The 18,355-nt window shown below is 38.6% G+C and overlaps 1 protein-coding gene across 8 annotated transcripts in view; it reads left to right on the top strand.

The window, feature by feature from the left end:
* Positions 1-18,355, top strand: part of LOC107670746 (tight junction protein ZO-1-like) — a 133,864-nt gene that overhangs the window by 36,264 nt on the left and 79,245 nt on the right. Inside the window, exon 1 of one of the 8 annotated variants that reach the window (XM_016463476.1) lies at positions 13,274-13,363. The exons of 6 other annotated variants lie outside the window; for them this stretch is intronic. In XM_016463476.1, the coding sequence (XP_016318962.1) occupies positions 13,280-13,363 (84 nt within the window). In that variant the 5' untranslated portion in view covers positions 13,274-13,279. Of the gene's footprint in view, positions 1-13,273; positions 13,364-15,325; positions 15,769-18,355 lie in introns of those variants that run through there. One more of the 8 variants, XM_016463478.1, reaches the window with a different exon arrangement.

The following is an 18,355-nucleotide window of genomic DNA, read 5'->3' as shown; positions in this document are numbered from 1 at the left end:
CAAAGAGAAAGGAAAAATTTAAATCGCATCATATGACCCCTTTAAAATAACTGTTTTCAATTTTAATATTTACATTTTTATGTTATTCCCGTAATGGCAAAGCTGCATTCAATAGTCATTACTCCAGTCTTCAGTGTCACATGATCCTTCAGAAATCATTCTGATATGTTGGTTTGGTACTCAAAAATAAATAAATAAACAAATAAATACATACATTCATATAAAGGATCTACTGTACATTTACATCGTACATTTAACAGACTCATCAACAGACACAGGCTTCTAGAGTTTTGAGCACTATTGCCTAGGATTCTTCTGCACCAGTGGACATGGGCTGTAAGGCTGTGTCAGTAGTCATACTCTTGGGACTGTAATGACTAAATGTCACACTTTGAGAAAAATTGCCAAAAAAGTGAAACTCCCACACAGCAGCTGACTTTCCCTCAAGCCTCAGCTGTTGACCTTCCTATAAGCCTGAGTGTGTGAGAGAGCGGATATGTGTGTGTGCATTTATGACAAAGACAGAAAGACTGACAGAGACCAAAAAATAAAAATAAATCAAGAGAATGATAAATCAGATGGACACAATCTCCAGTCACATCTATAGATTGATATCTATTATGATGTTAAAACAGAAATAACAAGCTTTACAATTGTAAATATGAATATAAATGCATATAAATGCTAAATAAACTACTTTATGATAACATACGCTACCATTCAAATGTTTGGGGTTGGTAGGATTTTTTTTTTTTTTTGAGAAATTAATATAAATTTTGTTCAGCAAGGGAGAATTAAGTGTCAATAAAGACATTTATAATATTACAAAAGATTTTTCATTTCAAATAAATGCTGTTCTTTTGAACTTTCTGTTCAAGAATCCTGAAAAATAAAATATCACAGTTTTCACAAAAATATGAAGGATTGATAATAACTGATAATAATCAGAAATGTTTCTTGAGCAGCAAATCAGCATTTCAGAATGATTAGGATCACGTGACACTGATATCTGGAGTATTCGCTGCTGAAAATTCACAGGAATAAATTACATGAATAAATTAGAAAATAAAATAGGAAACCGTATTTCAAAAACATTTTTTTAAACATCTTGCCAACCCTAAACTTTTGAACAGTATTGTGTAAATTGTTTTAGGTGTGACTTCTGTCATGGGAAATGCATATCAATATCTCAGAACTCTACAAACTCTATTTATACATATTTTACTTTTACTCTTGCCCGGACACAAACGCACAAATGGTGTTTCTTGGTTCTCTGTATTTGCAAAATACAATGTTTTTGTCCCAGACTATAGCAGTAAGCTCTACATTTCAGTCGTCCACTTCCCAAAGCAGCAACAGACTGCAGCGGTCCCTCCCCGTCTCCCTGTGTCTGGCTTAGACTGGCTTTCAGCTGGGGGATCCCTGTTCTGCTGAGCTCATCAGACTGACCCCTTTCAGAGAGACGTGGATCAACTGCCGCTGTGGTCTACAAGCAGTGAATGTGCTAAAACAGCACAGGGTAATCACTTGGCATTAGTACCTGTTGTGTAAAGCATTAGTGGTAAGAATTGACTGGTGGGACTTGTGGTCTCCCACTGAACGCTAAAGCTGATGAAGCTTGATCCTGGCACCACAACCGAGGGCAGATTACTAAGAGTGGCCTGGCTTACACACTAACATGTCCCAGCATGCTCTGGCGCCAGCCACCATGTTTCCTGTGATGGAGAAGCAGGTTGCTATCTGAGGAACTTCCTGTTGTCCTTTCAGTCTCCACCTATTAGCATCAGTCTATGTGAAGAAACACACACATCAAATGATACAAGACAGATCCATCCATCCATTAAAAGTATCGACTTTTAAGTCTAGGTACAGTATGAATGCAATGCAATGCCATGCAAAATAATTAAAAATAAAGCTAAATAAATGCTGCAAAATATTTAATAATAATTTAACATTTAATAGTAATAATACTTTTTTATTTTACAGGACAATAATAATATTTTCCATGCGTTCTCTTTTTTCTTTTTTAGACCTTCACTGTAAAAAAAAAAAAAGGAGGACAATACTGTATCTATTAATTTTACTGACATTTTCTTTAACTCTGAAACACAACATGCAGTGCAAAATTCAGAATAAAGGTAAAATACCTGTAGAATCAATAAAGAAAATTCCTTCATATTTATACATTGTATTCTATTTTTGACTTCATTCTGGTGATATATGCCAAACTTCTCCAATCATTTAGTCATAATCGACTGCACGTTTGCATTCACGTCTCCATCCAATCAACACCAAATGAATAGAACCAAGTCATCAACCTACTTTTTCCCGTTTTTCTTACACTAGGATATATGTCTGAAAAAATGTCACTCCTTCTGTTTCATTGTGACTTTAAATGAATGATAATTATAAGCTAGCCAAACTCAGAGATGAATTTGGTGTGGAGCAGCATTTACTATGAACCGTTATCACTTAGAGACTCTATAATCAGAATGTCATGAACCATCACAAGTGTTCGCTTTGAAGGATTCAGCATGCAGGCTATAGTTATTTAATTAAATCGCAGCATATCGCAATTTCAATTTCATATCAATTAATCGTGCACCCCTTTCCAGTGAAGGTTGAGCTCTGGGCTATCAGTATGGAGCCTTTATCTCCCAAAAGAGCTGTCAATCACATGGCTGCTTCTTTAAATGCTCCCTTTGTGGCTGATTTCATCTTAGATTTGACATGGAGCGATTTCCAGCAGAACTGCTGAGGTAGTACCATGGAGCGATTTCCAGCAGAACTGCTGAGATAGTACCTTCAGGCCTGATCAAAGTAGGGTTTTAATCATGGCTGACTCCGGTGACATTATCAGAGCATTATTACCCCCATTTACCATGAATCACATTACCTAGTCCCATCCGCACAGCACAAAATCAGATTTAGCGCTCACCCTCCTGCCTCACAGGCTGCTCTGATTGGAGCATAACTCAATTCAGCACACACAGGCAGTCCCATTACTCTCATCTGCCCACAATCACTCTTACTGTGACCTCTTTAAGGAGCAGTTCACCTGCAAAGAGGAGAATTTATAAGACCTCTCACTCTCGTTCTTCTTGATTTGGGTAATTCTTTGTGGAGCTCTGTGTGAGTGTCGAACTGAGGAATCTCATGGCTCTGGGATGTCAGTGTGGAATGGATGAGGAGTCTCTAAATCATAAAATGCTCTTGGCATTTTCTAACTCTTAACGTTACTCTCATCTTACTCTTGTTTCTCTTTCTTTTAGTGTTTATCTTCCTGTTGCTTTTCCTCATCCTATATTTTACTTGACATGCTTAACCTAAATTTCACCTCCTCCTTAACACCCCTGCTTATCTCCGTTTCATGTCATGGTAATGAGTGTACTTGCACTACCATTTGAATATTTGGGTTCAGAGAGATTTTTTAATACATTTAAGCAACACCAAATCCTGAAAGATCATGTGACACTGAAGACTTGAGTAATGTCTGCTGAAAATTCAGCTTTGCATCACAAGAATAAATTGCATTTTAAAATATATTAAAACAGAAAACAATTATTGTAAATTGCAATAATAAATCACAATATTTGTGTTTTTACTCTGTTTTTGGTGAGTGTATAAGAGACTTTGTTAAAACGCATTTAAAAATCTTACCAAGCCCAGACTTTTGAATTGCAGTAAGTGTGTACAGTATGTTGCACATACATTTGTCAGGCACATGCAACTGTGCTGAGTAGACGTTTCTGACTGAAGAGCTCTGTAATTTCTCCTTCACTCTGACTGTCTTTCCCACAAGCTTCATTCCAATCCAGTTGCAATAGTATGATAAATGGCTTGACGTTAGAGCAAATCTTTTGTATATTATTAGAGATGGGATTAGAGATATTAATCCTGTTATGAGCGTATTAGTCTATCAGATTAATTTTAAAGCAGGAAACAGTCTTAGTCATGCTCATAGAGGAACGGTGCTCTGGTCCGTTTTGCTTACATTTGCTTGAGACTTTTAACAGTTGAATGTGTGCAGAGCTCTGTCTGTCATGATGCCAGGTCTGTGTTTACTCTCTGCCTTTGGCATGCTTAATGCCCGAACGACCTCTCTTCTTGACAGAACCAGGCTCAGCCAGACCAACTTTATGATCTCTTTAACACATTGAGCTCTTCAGACTGGAAGTTTGTGTCTAATCATTTGTCTAATGAGTATAGGAATTCCCTAGTACAAACATAAATGTTTAAATGAGCAATATCACTCGAGTACGAGAGCGATACCGGCTCTATATCATCATGACTGTGATTAGGCCAGAGGCCGGAGGCAATCACAGCTGCTGATATAGAGCCGGTATCGCTCTCGTACTCGAGTGATATTGCTCATTTAAACATTTATGTTTGTACTAGGGAATTCCTATACTCATTAGACAAATGATTAGACACAAACTTCCAGTCTGAAGAGCTCAATGTGTTAAAGAGATCATAAAGTTGGTCTGGCTGAGCCTGGTTCTGTCAAGAAGAGAGGTCGTTCGGGCATTAAAGCTAGACGTTTCTTCTTATATTAACTAACGTACTCTATGATTAGCTCAGTGAATAATAAAAAAAAAACATAGACCCGGCTAGAACAAGCGGAGTGATACAAAATTGTGAAAGAGCGATACCAGTACAATATCTCACGGTTCTCAACCAATCAGATTTGAGGACCAGAACGAACTGTTGTATAATATTATTTATGCACTGAAAAGGTTTACTTCAAAATTTGAATAGCATGTTTTAATAGCAATTTCAATTGTATGAAATTAAGTGAGTAAATCTAACTTCTGATGCAATGGCACTTTAAAAAAATGAATACATACATACAAACATACACTGCGTACTGTACTGTAGAGTTATACGTGATAGCTTTTCCTTTAGGACACATTTCAAAAGCCAAGTGATGTAAAGAGCTGAATGTTGTCTAATCTGTGAGAGAAAATAAGAGATCCACCCACAAACACTTCTACACTTTTTGCACAAACAATGATACTGGTAACAATCAATTGATAACTGAATATGAACAGGTCATTGTGAGTAGAAATGTAACTGTACGACTAAACAAAAAGGCATCTTTATTAATTTTATTCATGCCTTGGTGCATGCTAGGAATAGCAACTTCATAAAATTAAGTCGATTTTACTTAATTTTATACCTTTGAAACATACACAGAGGTTTTTCCTGAGAATTGATACTGGAGGACTCATTGTAAATATAACAAATAATCATAAGTAATGCCTATTTATAAGTGAACTAGTAACTACATTATTCTGTGTTGAAACCATTAAATGTTTTCTGCTGTATTCACCTCGAAAATCATTTTTGCGTGTACTTGCATACGTCAGAGAACCTTTATTGAAAATAAACTGCGGATGGCAGTGAGTTAGCTTGACTGCATCATGATTTTGTGACGTAGGCTGAGGAGCATCTGCAGTCATGTGTCATGGTTAACGTCACAGATGACCTTGACCATGTAAATCTCATTTTCCTCCCTCGCGTCTGGACATTGTGGATCTTTTCTGGGAAATTCTGAGAGAAAATGAAAATGCCATACATAGAGAACAGCTGTGAGAAAGATATTGTTACATATGTATGAAAATATTAAATCTACATTTGTCCCTCAGTTGAACTACTGAAATTTCCTTTTTAATTCAAGTACAAACTATGCTTATCTTGCTAATCTCATTTATGTGTAAACACTGCAATAGCATTACAATATGATATTCTTCATAGACAAGCTTAAAGCCTAATCCCAAGCAATATGTACAATGCACAACTTGACCCGTGGTTGTCATAGTTGAGCCATCACAGTGGCATTTGTTGCAAAGTACAGTTGGTATCCTGAACCATTTGTCAGCATTCTTACATACTAGGATAAAATATGACACAGATGCTAGAGGCTTAAAGCATGACTGACCAAAACAGTTACAACTGTTCCCATTCATGCGAGTAGTGCCTGTGAAAGTAACAGTTGACCCGTAACAAGTTTTAATTGAATACCGGTGAAGACTGGAGATTTACAAGAGCTGTAGACTGTGTAAAATGGATCTTACAGCAGCGCTATAGGCTAATGAAGTTACAGTGTAACCAGGGTACGGTGCGGAGGTGAACATGCAGAACATATTGTGTACTAGAGCAGCCTTGACCTGCACGTTCTGCTTACTGATAGCAATGGTTACAGTACTAATTGTGTGTTACTTCTAGAACAGTTAGTGTGGCTCCCTATAGAAGCAAGACTCCACACATCTGACATCTTAAATGCTGATCTCATAGAAAAGCCTCTCACTTCAATTCATAAACCTGTTAAAGTGAGCCATGGGTCTCATCTCGCTGAGGCGCAGCTCTAAAAGTTACTCAATCTCCTCTCTATATGTCATGCTGAATCTAGCTATAATTCCATGTCATATTGCCTTAGAGACCATCAGGGAAGCCTCTCGGTTCACAGAATGCGTTTTACATTCCACAGCACTGGCTTTGAATTGTTTTTCAATGTAAACGTGCTAGATGGATGTATTGTGCTGCCTTTTTTGCCTCTTCTTCTTCTTCTTCTTCTTCTTCTTCTTCTTCTTCTGTGTTTTGTGCAAGAGTGATGTAGTGTCAAGTTAAAAAAGTCTCAAGACCATTCACACTTTTTCATTCCAGAATTTGTGAACCGACTCTAAAGCCGAAAGTATACTTCAGTTTTGATGCAAACTCTTAGCATATACAAACAACTTAACACACACCCTTTCAAAGTCTATTTAATTTGATAGCATGCGTGAACACACACACTAGAAAGGGTATTTCTCTTCAGAAGTTATGACAGTAAAATATCTTTGTATTCTTGTGAACTAGACTTGATAGAGTTTTCCTATTTAAATTGCGAGACACAAGGTAGTGGATTGAAAAAAGAGATGTGATTTTAAAAAGTTTAACATGAACGCTGTGTTTTTAAGCCTGAGATGTGAACACAAGTCCATCTAGCGCATGTTTACATAGAAAAATAATAGAAAAGCAGCAAAGTGGAATGCAAAAACGCATTGTGTGTGAACAAGTGCTGTTTGTTCACATCCGTGTGAGGCTGTTTGTAAGAATATTCTTCCCCTGGGACAGTGACAAACAGCTACGTATATCTCCCTGACAAACACTCTTGGTTAAGCTTTCTACCAGTGAGAAACAGAAACGCACGTTTACCTCAATGCTGTGACTGTAAAAGAAGTATTGTGAGGAATAGTAGGCTTATGCTTATGATATGTGTGTTGCACATGTAAATATGCGGCTATATTGGTCCTGCCATTTGGGGATTAGTCTCTTATGGCTGCCTATATGCTGAAGGAGGAAATGGATGGGGCTACAGAGACATGTGATTGGCATCACAGTTACAATTCATTTAGCGAAGTGTGTGCTTCATGCATTATGTATGTGTTTGCTTGCATGTTTACATGTACATATTCTTGGCTTCCTCTCTAGAATCCCTCTGCGGTCCACATCACATTTGTGATTTGCCAGGAAATGAGTGACACTAGAAATAGGCACTATACAAAGGAAACATGCATTATGCAGTTTGTATGTTCACTACAGCAAAACACTCATCCCTCATCAAAAGTTAATTACTGTAATCTACTTCATCACGTCAATGCACTATTTCAATAATTACAGCGACTGTCTGATAATACTAAGAACAAAATGTCAACCTTGATATTGTCACGGTGCTACTGTGAGGGAGCGCGGAGTGAGGAACGAGGAGACCCAGGAGTACATCAATAAGGGGATTTTAATTATATCAAGGGAACCAGGAAAACACACGTAACAAAGGAGGTAGACATCAACAGACATTCACAACAAGGAACAGAGTCTGACATTACTCCCCTTTTACGTTACGTTACGTCCCGCGCCGTAACAATTCCACCAGGGAGGGGGGGTGGGCAGAGCAGGCAGACTAGGAAGCCATGGCGTAGCAGACAGACTAGGAAGCCATGGCGGAGCAGGCAGTTCAGGAGGCCATGGCGGAGCATACAGTTCAGGAGGCCATGGCGGAACAGGGAGCTCGGGGAGCCATTGCGGGACAGGGAGCTCGGGGAGCCCTGGCGGAGCAGGCAGCTCAGAAGGCCATGGCGGATCAGACAGTTCAGGATGCCACGGCGGAGCAGGGAACTCAGAAGGCCATGGCTGGACGGCCTCCATGGCCTTGGCCTTGCCACTCGGCCCGGCCACTACAGCTGAGAACTCAGGACGCCATGGCCGGTCGGCCTCCGTGGCCTTGGCCTCGCCACTCGGCCCGGCCACTACGGACGGACCCATAACGCGGAGCGAGGAACGAGGAGACCAGGAGTACATCAATAAGGGGATTTTAATTATATCAAGGGAACCAGGAAAACACACATAGCAAAGGAGGTAGACATCAACAGACATTCACAACAAGGAACAGAGTCCGACAGATGTCGCCTGCCTTTTTAGTAGTCATATAAGCTTGGTGGAATTATTAAAAGAATAAGAAGAAATTTAAGAGCTGTTTTTGATTTTATAAATAGGCTGATCTAACCAAGTGTGCGATGTGAATTATTGAAGCACAGGGTGCACTGAGCTCTGTCTCCACTCATCAAAGCACGGCAAAGGTTTTGGAATGTACAGTCTATATTTACACATGTAAATGCAGAAAAAATGTCTTGGACAAAAATAAAACAAAGCTGTTGTTTATCCCTGTTAATGCCATTACTATAAATGTTTGTTGGAGTTTGAGAATAAGGATTTGTTTGTTATGTATTTATGATTGTCATGGTACACTGAATAAATGTCTTTGTGTGATTAAAGGAGCATTGTTTGCCATCTTGGCCATTCTTTGTCCATAAAACAATGAACTCTAAACAAGTCACATGTCCATCTCTGAAATCTCAATCTGACATTTTAAAGGAATAGTTTACCGAAAAAATAAAAAATAAATAAAAATTATTGCCATTCCACTTATTTTTTATTTTATTTTATTTTATGGGTGAATAAGGGGTGAACTGTCTCTTTATTGTATGTTGGCAAAACAAAACGTGCATTGCGCACTAGAATTGTTGAACATATGAGTGCTATCAGGAGACAAGATCACATTTCTCCGGTTTTTCCTCATTTTGAGTCTGCAAAGCATTCTTTTTCTGATTTAAAATTCCTGGGCATTGAGAGGGTTCTTTTGCATAGGAGAGGTGGTAACCGTGATACAAAATTGTTACAAAGAGAGGCTTTTTGGATTTTTGAGTTGAAATCATTAACCCCGACTGGATTAAATGAAGAGATGGATCTTGTATGTTTTTTGTAAAGGGAAATTGTTGGCATGACAATTATCCCTCATTGATTAAGATCAGCTGTCAACAATTTGCAATTGTGCCTTTATAAGTGTGTTGTTGCTTTATAAGCATGGGCTGAAATGTTTGCTCTCTGGTCTGTTTTTTAAAACACTTTGCACCTTTGTCACTTTTGCATATGGAAAATAAAAACTACATTTTTGAGAAACCTTTTGGTCTGATTAAAAAAACATTTCAGTGTGCGGACAAATTCAGCGTCGTGAACTGTCTCTTTAAATGGCAAAAAAGGAGCAGCATCAGCCTTATATGGTCTGGGCCTAGTTACATGAAGTCTGCTTTGTAGGCTTTTTGGTAACTGATAAGACCAGTAGGTGTGTTGATCTGGCGGTGGCTGTGGCTAATAGCTCTGAACATGCACATTTGGCCATGACCCAGTGGGTTGAATTGAGGACAGCTAGTCTCTCCGGGCTGACACAGCCTGGCCTGTAACCACAGCACTTGAGGGAGTGAAAAAAGCAGATATTTTCTCATTTTAGAACCAAACAATTAAGCTGCCGTTGTGAAGGTCACAAAGTAGCCACTATTGTTGTTCTGTTTATGAAAAGAATCTATTCTCTTATGAAGTAATTAAAATTTCAAAGGCTTTTCCCTGTATACACACTTAATTTTGACACGGGGGAATTTTCACTTTTTATAGTCTTTGGGTTGGGCTCATTTTAAATTAACAACATGTTGCTGTATTTGATAATGTCTTTTAATGTAGAATGTAGCCTTGTGATCTCGCTCTACCATTCTAACATGCAAGTAAAATTATACTGTGAAGTTTGGGAATGTTGGGGAAAGTCAGCTGGACCTTGACTAAAAAGGGTCACACAATGTAATTGCAATGCACTTTTAATCCACCTGTTTTCTCGTTTTAATTTTGAGCAAAGCACCATTTCAGTGTCCCACTGCTCCATTCATCGAGGGTCATTCAATCTCAGAATAAACAATCTCCTCTGTGCTGCATTCCCACTGCGACTCACACCATGAACTAAAGCTCAATTTTGTTTCCTGCCAATGTTTGATTTATGGCTGGTCTGTGTTTTGGTATTTTCTGTGTGGAGTAGCTATGTTTGGGACCACCATCAGGTTTAAACGGAAAGGTCACTCGGGGCTCAGTGAACTAAGATTAACCGTGACTCTAATTGTGAAGCTTTGAGAAATAACATTCCACAAGCGTCTCTTCTGAAAGGACATGCCATGTAATTGTATGGTTTGCAGGATGTCAGAATATAAAACTAATCATATGTGCCTTACTGACTAAATAATCTCAGTTTTGAAACTATTTATTTAGTGGTTTGCATTTGGGAGTCTGATTCTAAAAGTGATTTTCAGAAGGATCTCCAGTCTTAGTTGAGTCCATCACTTGACCTCCAGAGGCACTTTAAGGCAAGAACTTCTAGAGTAAATAAAGCCTCTAGAAACTAGATAAGGTCAATTGGTTTTTAATTCAGCACAGATGAAGACAGACAGTGAAACTGGACCATTTTCTCCTCTACTCTGTTTCCTCCCTCAGGTCTCTGAGGTTCACTATGTTTTCTACATTAGCGCTTTCCCTTTCCTCTATTCCCCCCACATTAAATACACCAATAGTGTTTCCAAACTACACTTTCAGGGGTACAAAAGCTGTCACTGTGGTGGTACCTTTTCGAAAGCCACACTTTTGTAACTTATTTACCCCTAATAGCTGCATAAAAGTATCTTAAATGTACATATTAGTACCTAAATGATACATATTAGTGTACCCAGTGACATCTTTTGTATATTTTTTTCTGAGAGTGTACTCTCACCTATATAGATCACCTGGAGCATGCTTTTCTCCAAAAAAAGTAGGACCGTCTTTAACTTTTGTTGATGAAAAGAAAATACTGAAAATTGTGAAGTCAATATAATGTAGCCAAGAGAAGAACGAGATAAAAGAGAACACTGTATCAGATCCATCTGTTGGCAGTTCCTGGCTTCAGATTCAAACCTCCCTGTGTTGTTTTTGCTCACAGAGGTGCAGCTCTGGGCTCTTTTTATGTTTATCTTTCTCCATGGTGCTTCATTCTACTGGACTTCTTCAGCTGGTATATAATGGTGAAGTGATGCAGTTGATGTAAATCAAAATTTCATAAGGCCTTTGGCATTTGCATAGATGATTTATGGATTTATGTTCATTCCATGAACCAACATTGTCAGGGTAACACAAACAACACTAAAATAATGCAGTGCAACATACATTAACTAAATAACATAAAATGTACATTCAACAATACTGTACTGTAAAATTACATGTATTGTCTTTTTTAATCTTATATTGATTGTAAATTATATGACAATGCATGCATTTATTTTTTAAAGTTGCTAAAAAATAACATTATTTTGTATATTTGGTGTAATGAAATGTGTTTATGCGGTTTAAGGTTCAAAAAACATTATTTTCCACATACTGTACATTATTGTTTCTCCTCTATGCCCCGCCTTTCTGAAACGCGTCGATTTTTACAAAGCTCATTATTCTGAAAAGCGAGGTGTGCTCTGATTGGCCAGCTATCCAGTGTGTTGTGATTGGCTGAATACCTCAAGCGTGTGACGGAAATACGTTACGCCCCTTACCATATTGTGATGCCGTGTCCCAGAGAGACGAGACAAAAACATTAAAACCCATTACAAACGAGGCATTTGTTGCATCCAGTGGGGACATAATTACTGATTATAATGACTTATACTGTCTTTTTACGCGTTGCGTTGCATCGCGCCGCGTAAACATAATACCATGTTGTGATCTGAGAAACGACAAACAACAAGCGCTACTCTACACTGCTCAAAACTCGCGTTTGAATCATCAGTGGCAAATTCTTAAAATATGAAAATATACTTACAGGCTGTGAGTCACAACAGCCGGCATTGTAGGCTACTCTCACAGGTTCAGGAAACAGTCCTCGTCCTCCGTAAAATGCGTTGCACACACACAAATATTTGGTTTGAACTGTTCTGGAACAGTGTTGTAAATAGAACTTAACCACTGATTTCTAGTTGTGTCCTCTTTTGGAAGGCCAAACAAAGTAGTTTGGCTTTCACAACGAAACACAGCATCTCCACGCCTTCTTTCTTTGTGTAAACATTTGGGCGGCGTTATGCAAATCTTCCCACACAGTGACGTAGATATGTGGGGGCGTGTTTAAATGAGGTGTTTTAGGAGGGCGTGGACTTAACTTTTAAATAGAATATCTCTTTGGGTTTGAGACTTTAGTCTTTGCAACTTGAACAGCTTGTAACACTCCAAAGAGAAAGGAAAACTTGAAATCGCATCATATGACCCCTTTAAAAATATAAATTTTTACAGTTGTGTTTTAGAGTAAATTGGTATTTAGTGACCTGGTAAATGCATTTTTTCAGCTAAAACATGTTTTGCTTTTGCTTGAGCATTATTTTTAATGTGAATTTTGTAGGTCATGTTTACTGTACATATTATGTGCTTTTTATCTATGTGTTTACATTCCACCTACATTCTAAAATATGACAGAGGAGCATTGGTGATGCAGAGCATGTGATCTGCACTTTTCACTGTCCATTAGACTCTAACTACAGGCAGGCAAGCCGACTGAGCTTTGTGTGTGTGTGTGTGTGTGTGTGTGTGTACTGCATGCGTGTGTGATTTCCAAGGCCATGGGAGTGTTTTCCAAGTGCTTGCTCTTCCATGAGCACACCTGAGCTCTTCGGCTGATGCGAAGCCTCAGGTTGCTCCGTGTCGAGAGCTGTTTAGGGTAACCATGCGCGACAAAGCTGCCTTCAATCGTGTTTGTCTGTCACTAATTCTCTGTCTCTACTCCATCAGAACCAGTCACTCTTCAGCTAGCAGTCCTCTCCATCTTGGGCTTACATTTCAGTCATTTACTTGGGTTTATGAAAGAGATGTTCTGAGGTTTTCAGGAATCTGAGATTTGCCTGCGCTAACAAACAGCATGCTGAATATCCTGATATCCTCGCTGGTCGATGCGGATCGTAACATGCGATGGAGGAGGATTGAGCGATTGTCCTCGTTGGCAGTATTTATCATTCTATTTCTTTGTGTTGTTTTTTTCTGTATTGCTGAGGTTCATCCTGTGCAGTAATTGTGTTTGTGTTTCAGTTTATTTCGAGTTAAATTTGTTACAGTGATTCATGGCTTCTCTAATGCAAATATTTCATCATCATCACTTATTTCATTTAATTTCATTTAGCACATTTATGTTTAAATTTCATGTTTGCTGACACTAAGAGTCTCGGGTAATAAATGTATAGGGGTTTTATTGCTTTGTGGGCAACCATATTGGTCGTTGAAAAGCTTTACCTTCTTAAATGTTTTATAGCTCTGTCCTATCAATTCCTCTCCTTCCCTCCTTTCATGATTCCTGAAGCCTATAGCTATGAGAGAATGTGACCTCTTACACTGAGTTATTTTGGGTTTAACCCTCTGGTCTGGTTTATGACAAGAATTTATCCAGCAGCTTGACTAATCCAAAATATCCCTAGCCTCTCCCCTGGACCTGTCTGTCAATCATCAAGGTATTTGTGGAATTACATCTACAAGCAGAGACCTTGTGACCATTAGCCAATATGGACTTTTAATAGAGAACATAGCGTTCAGTGTCTTCAGTGTAAGAATTGGTTTCCTCAGATTGCAATTCATGTTTTGTCTTTTTGACTGTGCTTAAGTGGTTCATCAAAGTAACCCTTGTCTTAGTAGGGATTGATTTGCTAATTTGTTTTCTGTGCTGTATCTAATTTGGTAATTGTGGTACCGAGTTAAAATTGATCTTTTTGTTCAGTGTTTCGCTGTTTTCAGAAATGACATCTTTACCATCTTAATGACAGTTACAAGAACTGTGGAGATCAGAGACAGTTTGCTTCCTTTGTTACAGACAGTTGGCTTATTGAATGTAAATTAAACCATTTTAGTCCCTTGTCTGCTGAACTCCAGGAATACTTCAGGGACCTAAAACATGAATGCTTTATCACTGACAACTAAATGATTGATTATACTCTTAAGGAGTCAGGGATATTTTGTGCTTTTGAGAAGCTGTTTTTCTTTCATTTTATCAGTTGCAAACATAAGTTGACATTTTACAGTGAAAAGTACAGCCCATAATGCTGATTTCAAAACAATACAAACAGCATTCTAGGGCCCTGTCCTATGGGAGGGGACCCGGAAACCACAGGAAGCGGTCTGTATTGCAGCAATTATGTCCCATTAGGTTTCCTGAGTGGTTTGCTATCGACCAAAACTCGATCTAAAGTTTAAATTACACACAATCTTAGAAGTCTAAATGAAAGTCTAAGTATTAGTAGGCATAATTAGTTTGCCTATTCTAGGTTTTGAACAGAATGCATATTTTGTTTCCAAGACTCATTTACACATTGCACAGACCACTTTTTTAACAGTCACTGTATGTTTAAACAAACATCAGAACACATGGAACTACTAAAAATACTTTATAATGATTATTTTCTATTTCTATTTTAATTGTATTAGTCATTAGAAAACATAGCCTAATTTGACCTAATCTTGGAACGCTTGGTTAGTTAAAAAAATGTTTAACAGTCCAAAAAATAAATTTTTACGTTTTGTGTGTGTGAGAAAAAAATATTCTGCGTTAAAATATAGAAACTCCTTATTTCTCCTACTTAAACTTTTAATCGGCTACCAACAGCAAAGCAGCGAGCAACAACTTTGATACACTTCACCTTGCTTCCCTCTCTCCATCCCATCCGCTCCCCGGTCAAAACAAAAAGGTCAGGCACGGGGGCGTAACTATAGTTTTTTATTGTTGCATTTATCGTTTAATGTAAAATAACGACACATTTATCACATAACACGCGACACTAACACACTAAACAGCTGTATACACATAAAGAGTTAAAATGACATTCCTGGGATTGTGGTTATACAGCTCACACTGTCCCGGTTTCCACCCAACCACCCCCGCAGGACTGTAATGGTCCATTCCAGTCAGACATGTCATGATTGTTGCTGGGAGAGGAGAGAAGCGAGGATCGAGCTCATCTGTTTGAAACTTCTGCCGCTGTGGGACGGTTCGCATCGATATTATTAAACTCTGTGGCGCGGTCGACTTTAGGACAGCACGGTTTTCTTGATTCATTGTTGTTTTTCACTTTATTAACAAGAGAAAGAGACTGTCAGCAAGGTATTCGCGTAGCTTCTGAAGTTTGTGCATGCTCACGCGCAATAATAGATGATGAACTTTGGACTGCTGGATTTCAATTGTGTTGACATGTCTTTGGGCGGCCAGAAGAAATAAACCCGCTTTGCCCGGCGCTGCGGCGGCTGCTGGGCAGGACGAAGGAGGAATATTTTTTGTGTTTTGGGTGTAGTGATATTCAACAACAGTAAACTTGCTACGCCGGGAGCCAGCAAGATATCAAAATGTCTGCCAAGGCTGCAATAAATAAGGTAGGAAATTACTTTACTAAAGGTACTTTTCAAAACAATTAGACGGGATACGAGACCTGACCCATTTAAGGAGCGATACATGTTGGAAAAGACTCATTCTCCACACGACTGTATCCCATTTTCCTTATAATCCACGTGAAAGGCGGAATCTTAAAGAGACAGTTCACCGAAAATAATAATAATAAAGAAAAGATCATTCATCCTTTACTAACTCATGTTATTTTAAATATGTACAACTTTTTAACTTAAATGGAACAAAAAGGGAAAATGACAGCCTCAGTTCACAAATCATTTTCGTTGCACGAAGAAAAGGTGTGATGAAAGTGAATGGTGACCGATACTGTCATTCTGACTAACATCTCCATTGGTATTGCACGCACAAATAATACGAGAACTGTCCCTTTAAGATCCTTGGACAATTAAAACTCGTTCAAAGTGAAGCTTGAGGAGACTCGTGATTTAACTTACCTGTTGATTATAAATGGCACTGAAATGGCCAAGACTTGTAATGTCAAAGTGGTGTGAAATGACTGCACTTTAATTATAGTAACTGTTTTCTCGCGTTACTCAAGATTGTAGACCAACTTTCTCTCGGGATAGTCGATAATGCGCACACAGGGAAATCTCAACCTCAATATAGTTTCTGTTTGTCTGAATAATGTGGGCAGGATTTTGCAGGTGCAGGAAACTACTACTCGGGCCTGTGCAGATGCAGATAAATGCCTCAAATTATATAAGATATTTGGTTCGGTTATTGTATTATATTCAGCCTGCATATTTGCTTTGGGATTGTTTACACTATAAGGCATGTGGTGGGAAAGACTTGACCAGAACGAGCCGTGGTTTTGTGGTTCTGTATCAGAGAGTTTGCGGAGAAGTCGTTTTTGCGTGGGTTACGTGTGTAAGGTGGCTCACGAAGTACAATGGCGCACATTGTGTTTGTGTATGTGTTTATGCTGATCTTGAGTGGGCTTCCTCTTCCACTGTACTGTGTGAGAACAAGCATATGAAAACACAGGAATGTGTACTGCACATACAGTCATTCAGGTTTGGTGAGTTTCTCTTGATGAAATGGTTGCGTGATGATGTAATGCCATGGTGTGTATTGACATTATATGAATTTACACCATTGACATTATATACATTTAGCATTAAACACATCTATCTATCTATACATGATACAATACATTATACATTTAAGACAGAACATTCATTCAAAGAACAACATTTATTTAAAAAATAAATATTTTGTAGCATTGTCTTTCCTTGTTTTTATCTTGTCTTTAAATCTTATTGACCTAAGCTTTTAAACTATTTAATTTATTTAATATATTTAAATTACTGTAATATAGTACTAGAGTAGAATTCACTTTATTTTTGAGGTAGTAAGTCCTTCGTTTTAATAGTAATAATAACTACATTATCTGATTATTCAAAATAGCAACTGTGTATTCCAAAATAATACAACAAGATAACAAGATATGCTTGAGAAGTCACAGCTTTATTTTTCCCGGTGGAAATTTTTATCATGTCTGTTTAAGGTGTGGATCTCTCTGGGTGACCTTGTTTTTGTGTCCTAAAGTTTTGCTCAACCTCCCCAGTGTCCTTGTTTTCTCTGGGAGACATTAGGGCCTTTCGCACCGCAGGAACCTTTTCATAGTACCAGAACTAATTGTGGAACTACCCACTTTTTGGCGTTTTCGCACCGCCGGAACTGGGAGCGATTTTAGTACCGGACTACCTTTTTCGAGAACCAAATTAGCTCCTACTCCGGAGCAGGGTCTAACCAGCACAACTGGTACTAATCGTGATGTAAGTAGACATTGATTGGCCAAACGCGTATGAAAACGCCCTCACCCACCATGATTTAAAACGCCGTGTAAACATACTGTAAACATTGTGTCAACTTATTTCGCAAGTATGGAGAACAGCGATAGATGGACGGTCGCTGAAGTGCAGGCACTTGTAGCAAATGTAGCACTGCCAGTTGTCGTTGGAGATCGTAGTCCTCCTTTCCGTTCTTTCAGTCGCTTTACGTATACGTCGACATTCCATGTCCATTATTGTGAAACCCGCGAGACACAACAAAAACACAGCTCCGATCACAGCGTCCTCCATCCTCCTGTTGTTAACGTTGTTCTTATTTGTTTCTGTTGTTGAACCCTGCGCACAAATGACGTCGCCGTCGACCGGCTTACGTCACTTCTTAGTACACACTCTCGGTGCGAATGCAACCCTTTAAATAGTACTGGGAAATAGTTCCCGCAAAATCGTCCCAGTACTTTAGTACTGTACATTTAGTTCTGGAACTAAAGCGGTGCGAAAGGCCCTATAGTTCTGTCTCTGCTGTATCTGCTGTATTTTGTTTTGTCTCCTAGTTTTAAATATGAAGACTTAATGTGGATGATTACTTTTTCATTAGGTCTTTTGGAGAAGGGGGAAAGGACTAATCTATACTCAGTTTGGGACTATTTGCCATTTAAAAATCACTGAAGAGTTCCAGAACAGACCAGATACTACAATGAGTGACCTGTGGCTCAAGCCTTAAAGGGATAGTTCACCCAAAAATGAAAATTTGATGTTTATC

The sequence above is a fragment of the Sinocyclocheilus anshuiensis genome, unplaced genomic scaffold (assembly GCF_001515605.1).
Source record: "Sinocyclocheilus anshuiensis isolate Anshui unplaced genomic scaffold, SAMN03320099.WGS_v1.1 scaffold816, whole genome shotgun sequence".
Taxonomy (NCBI): Eukaryota; Metazoa; Chordata; class Actinopteri; order Cypriniformes; family Cyprinidae; genus Sinocyclocheilus; species Sinocyclocheilus anshuiensis.
The sequence above is the reverse complement of the archived record's forward strand: the minus strand, read 5'-3'. Positions and strand labels throughout refer to the sequence as shown.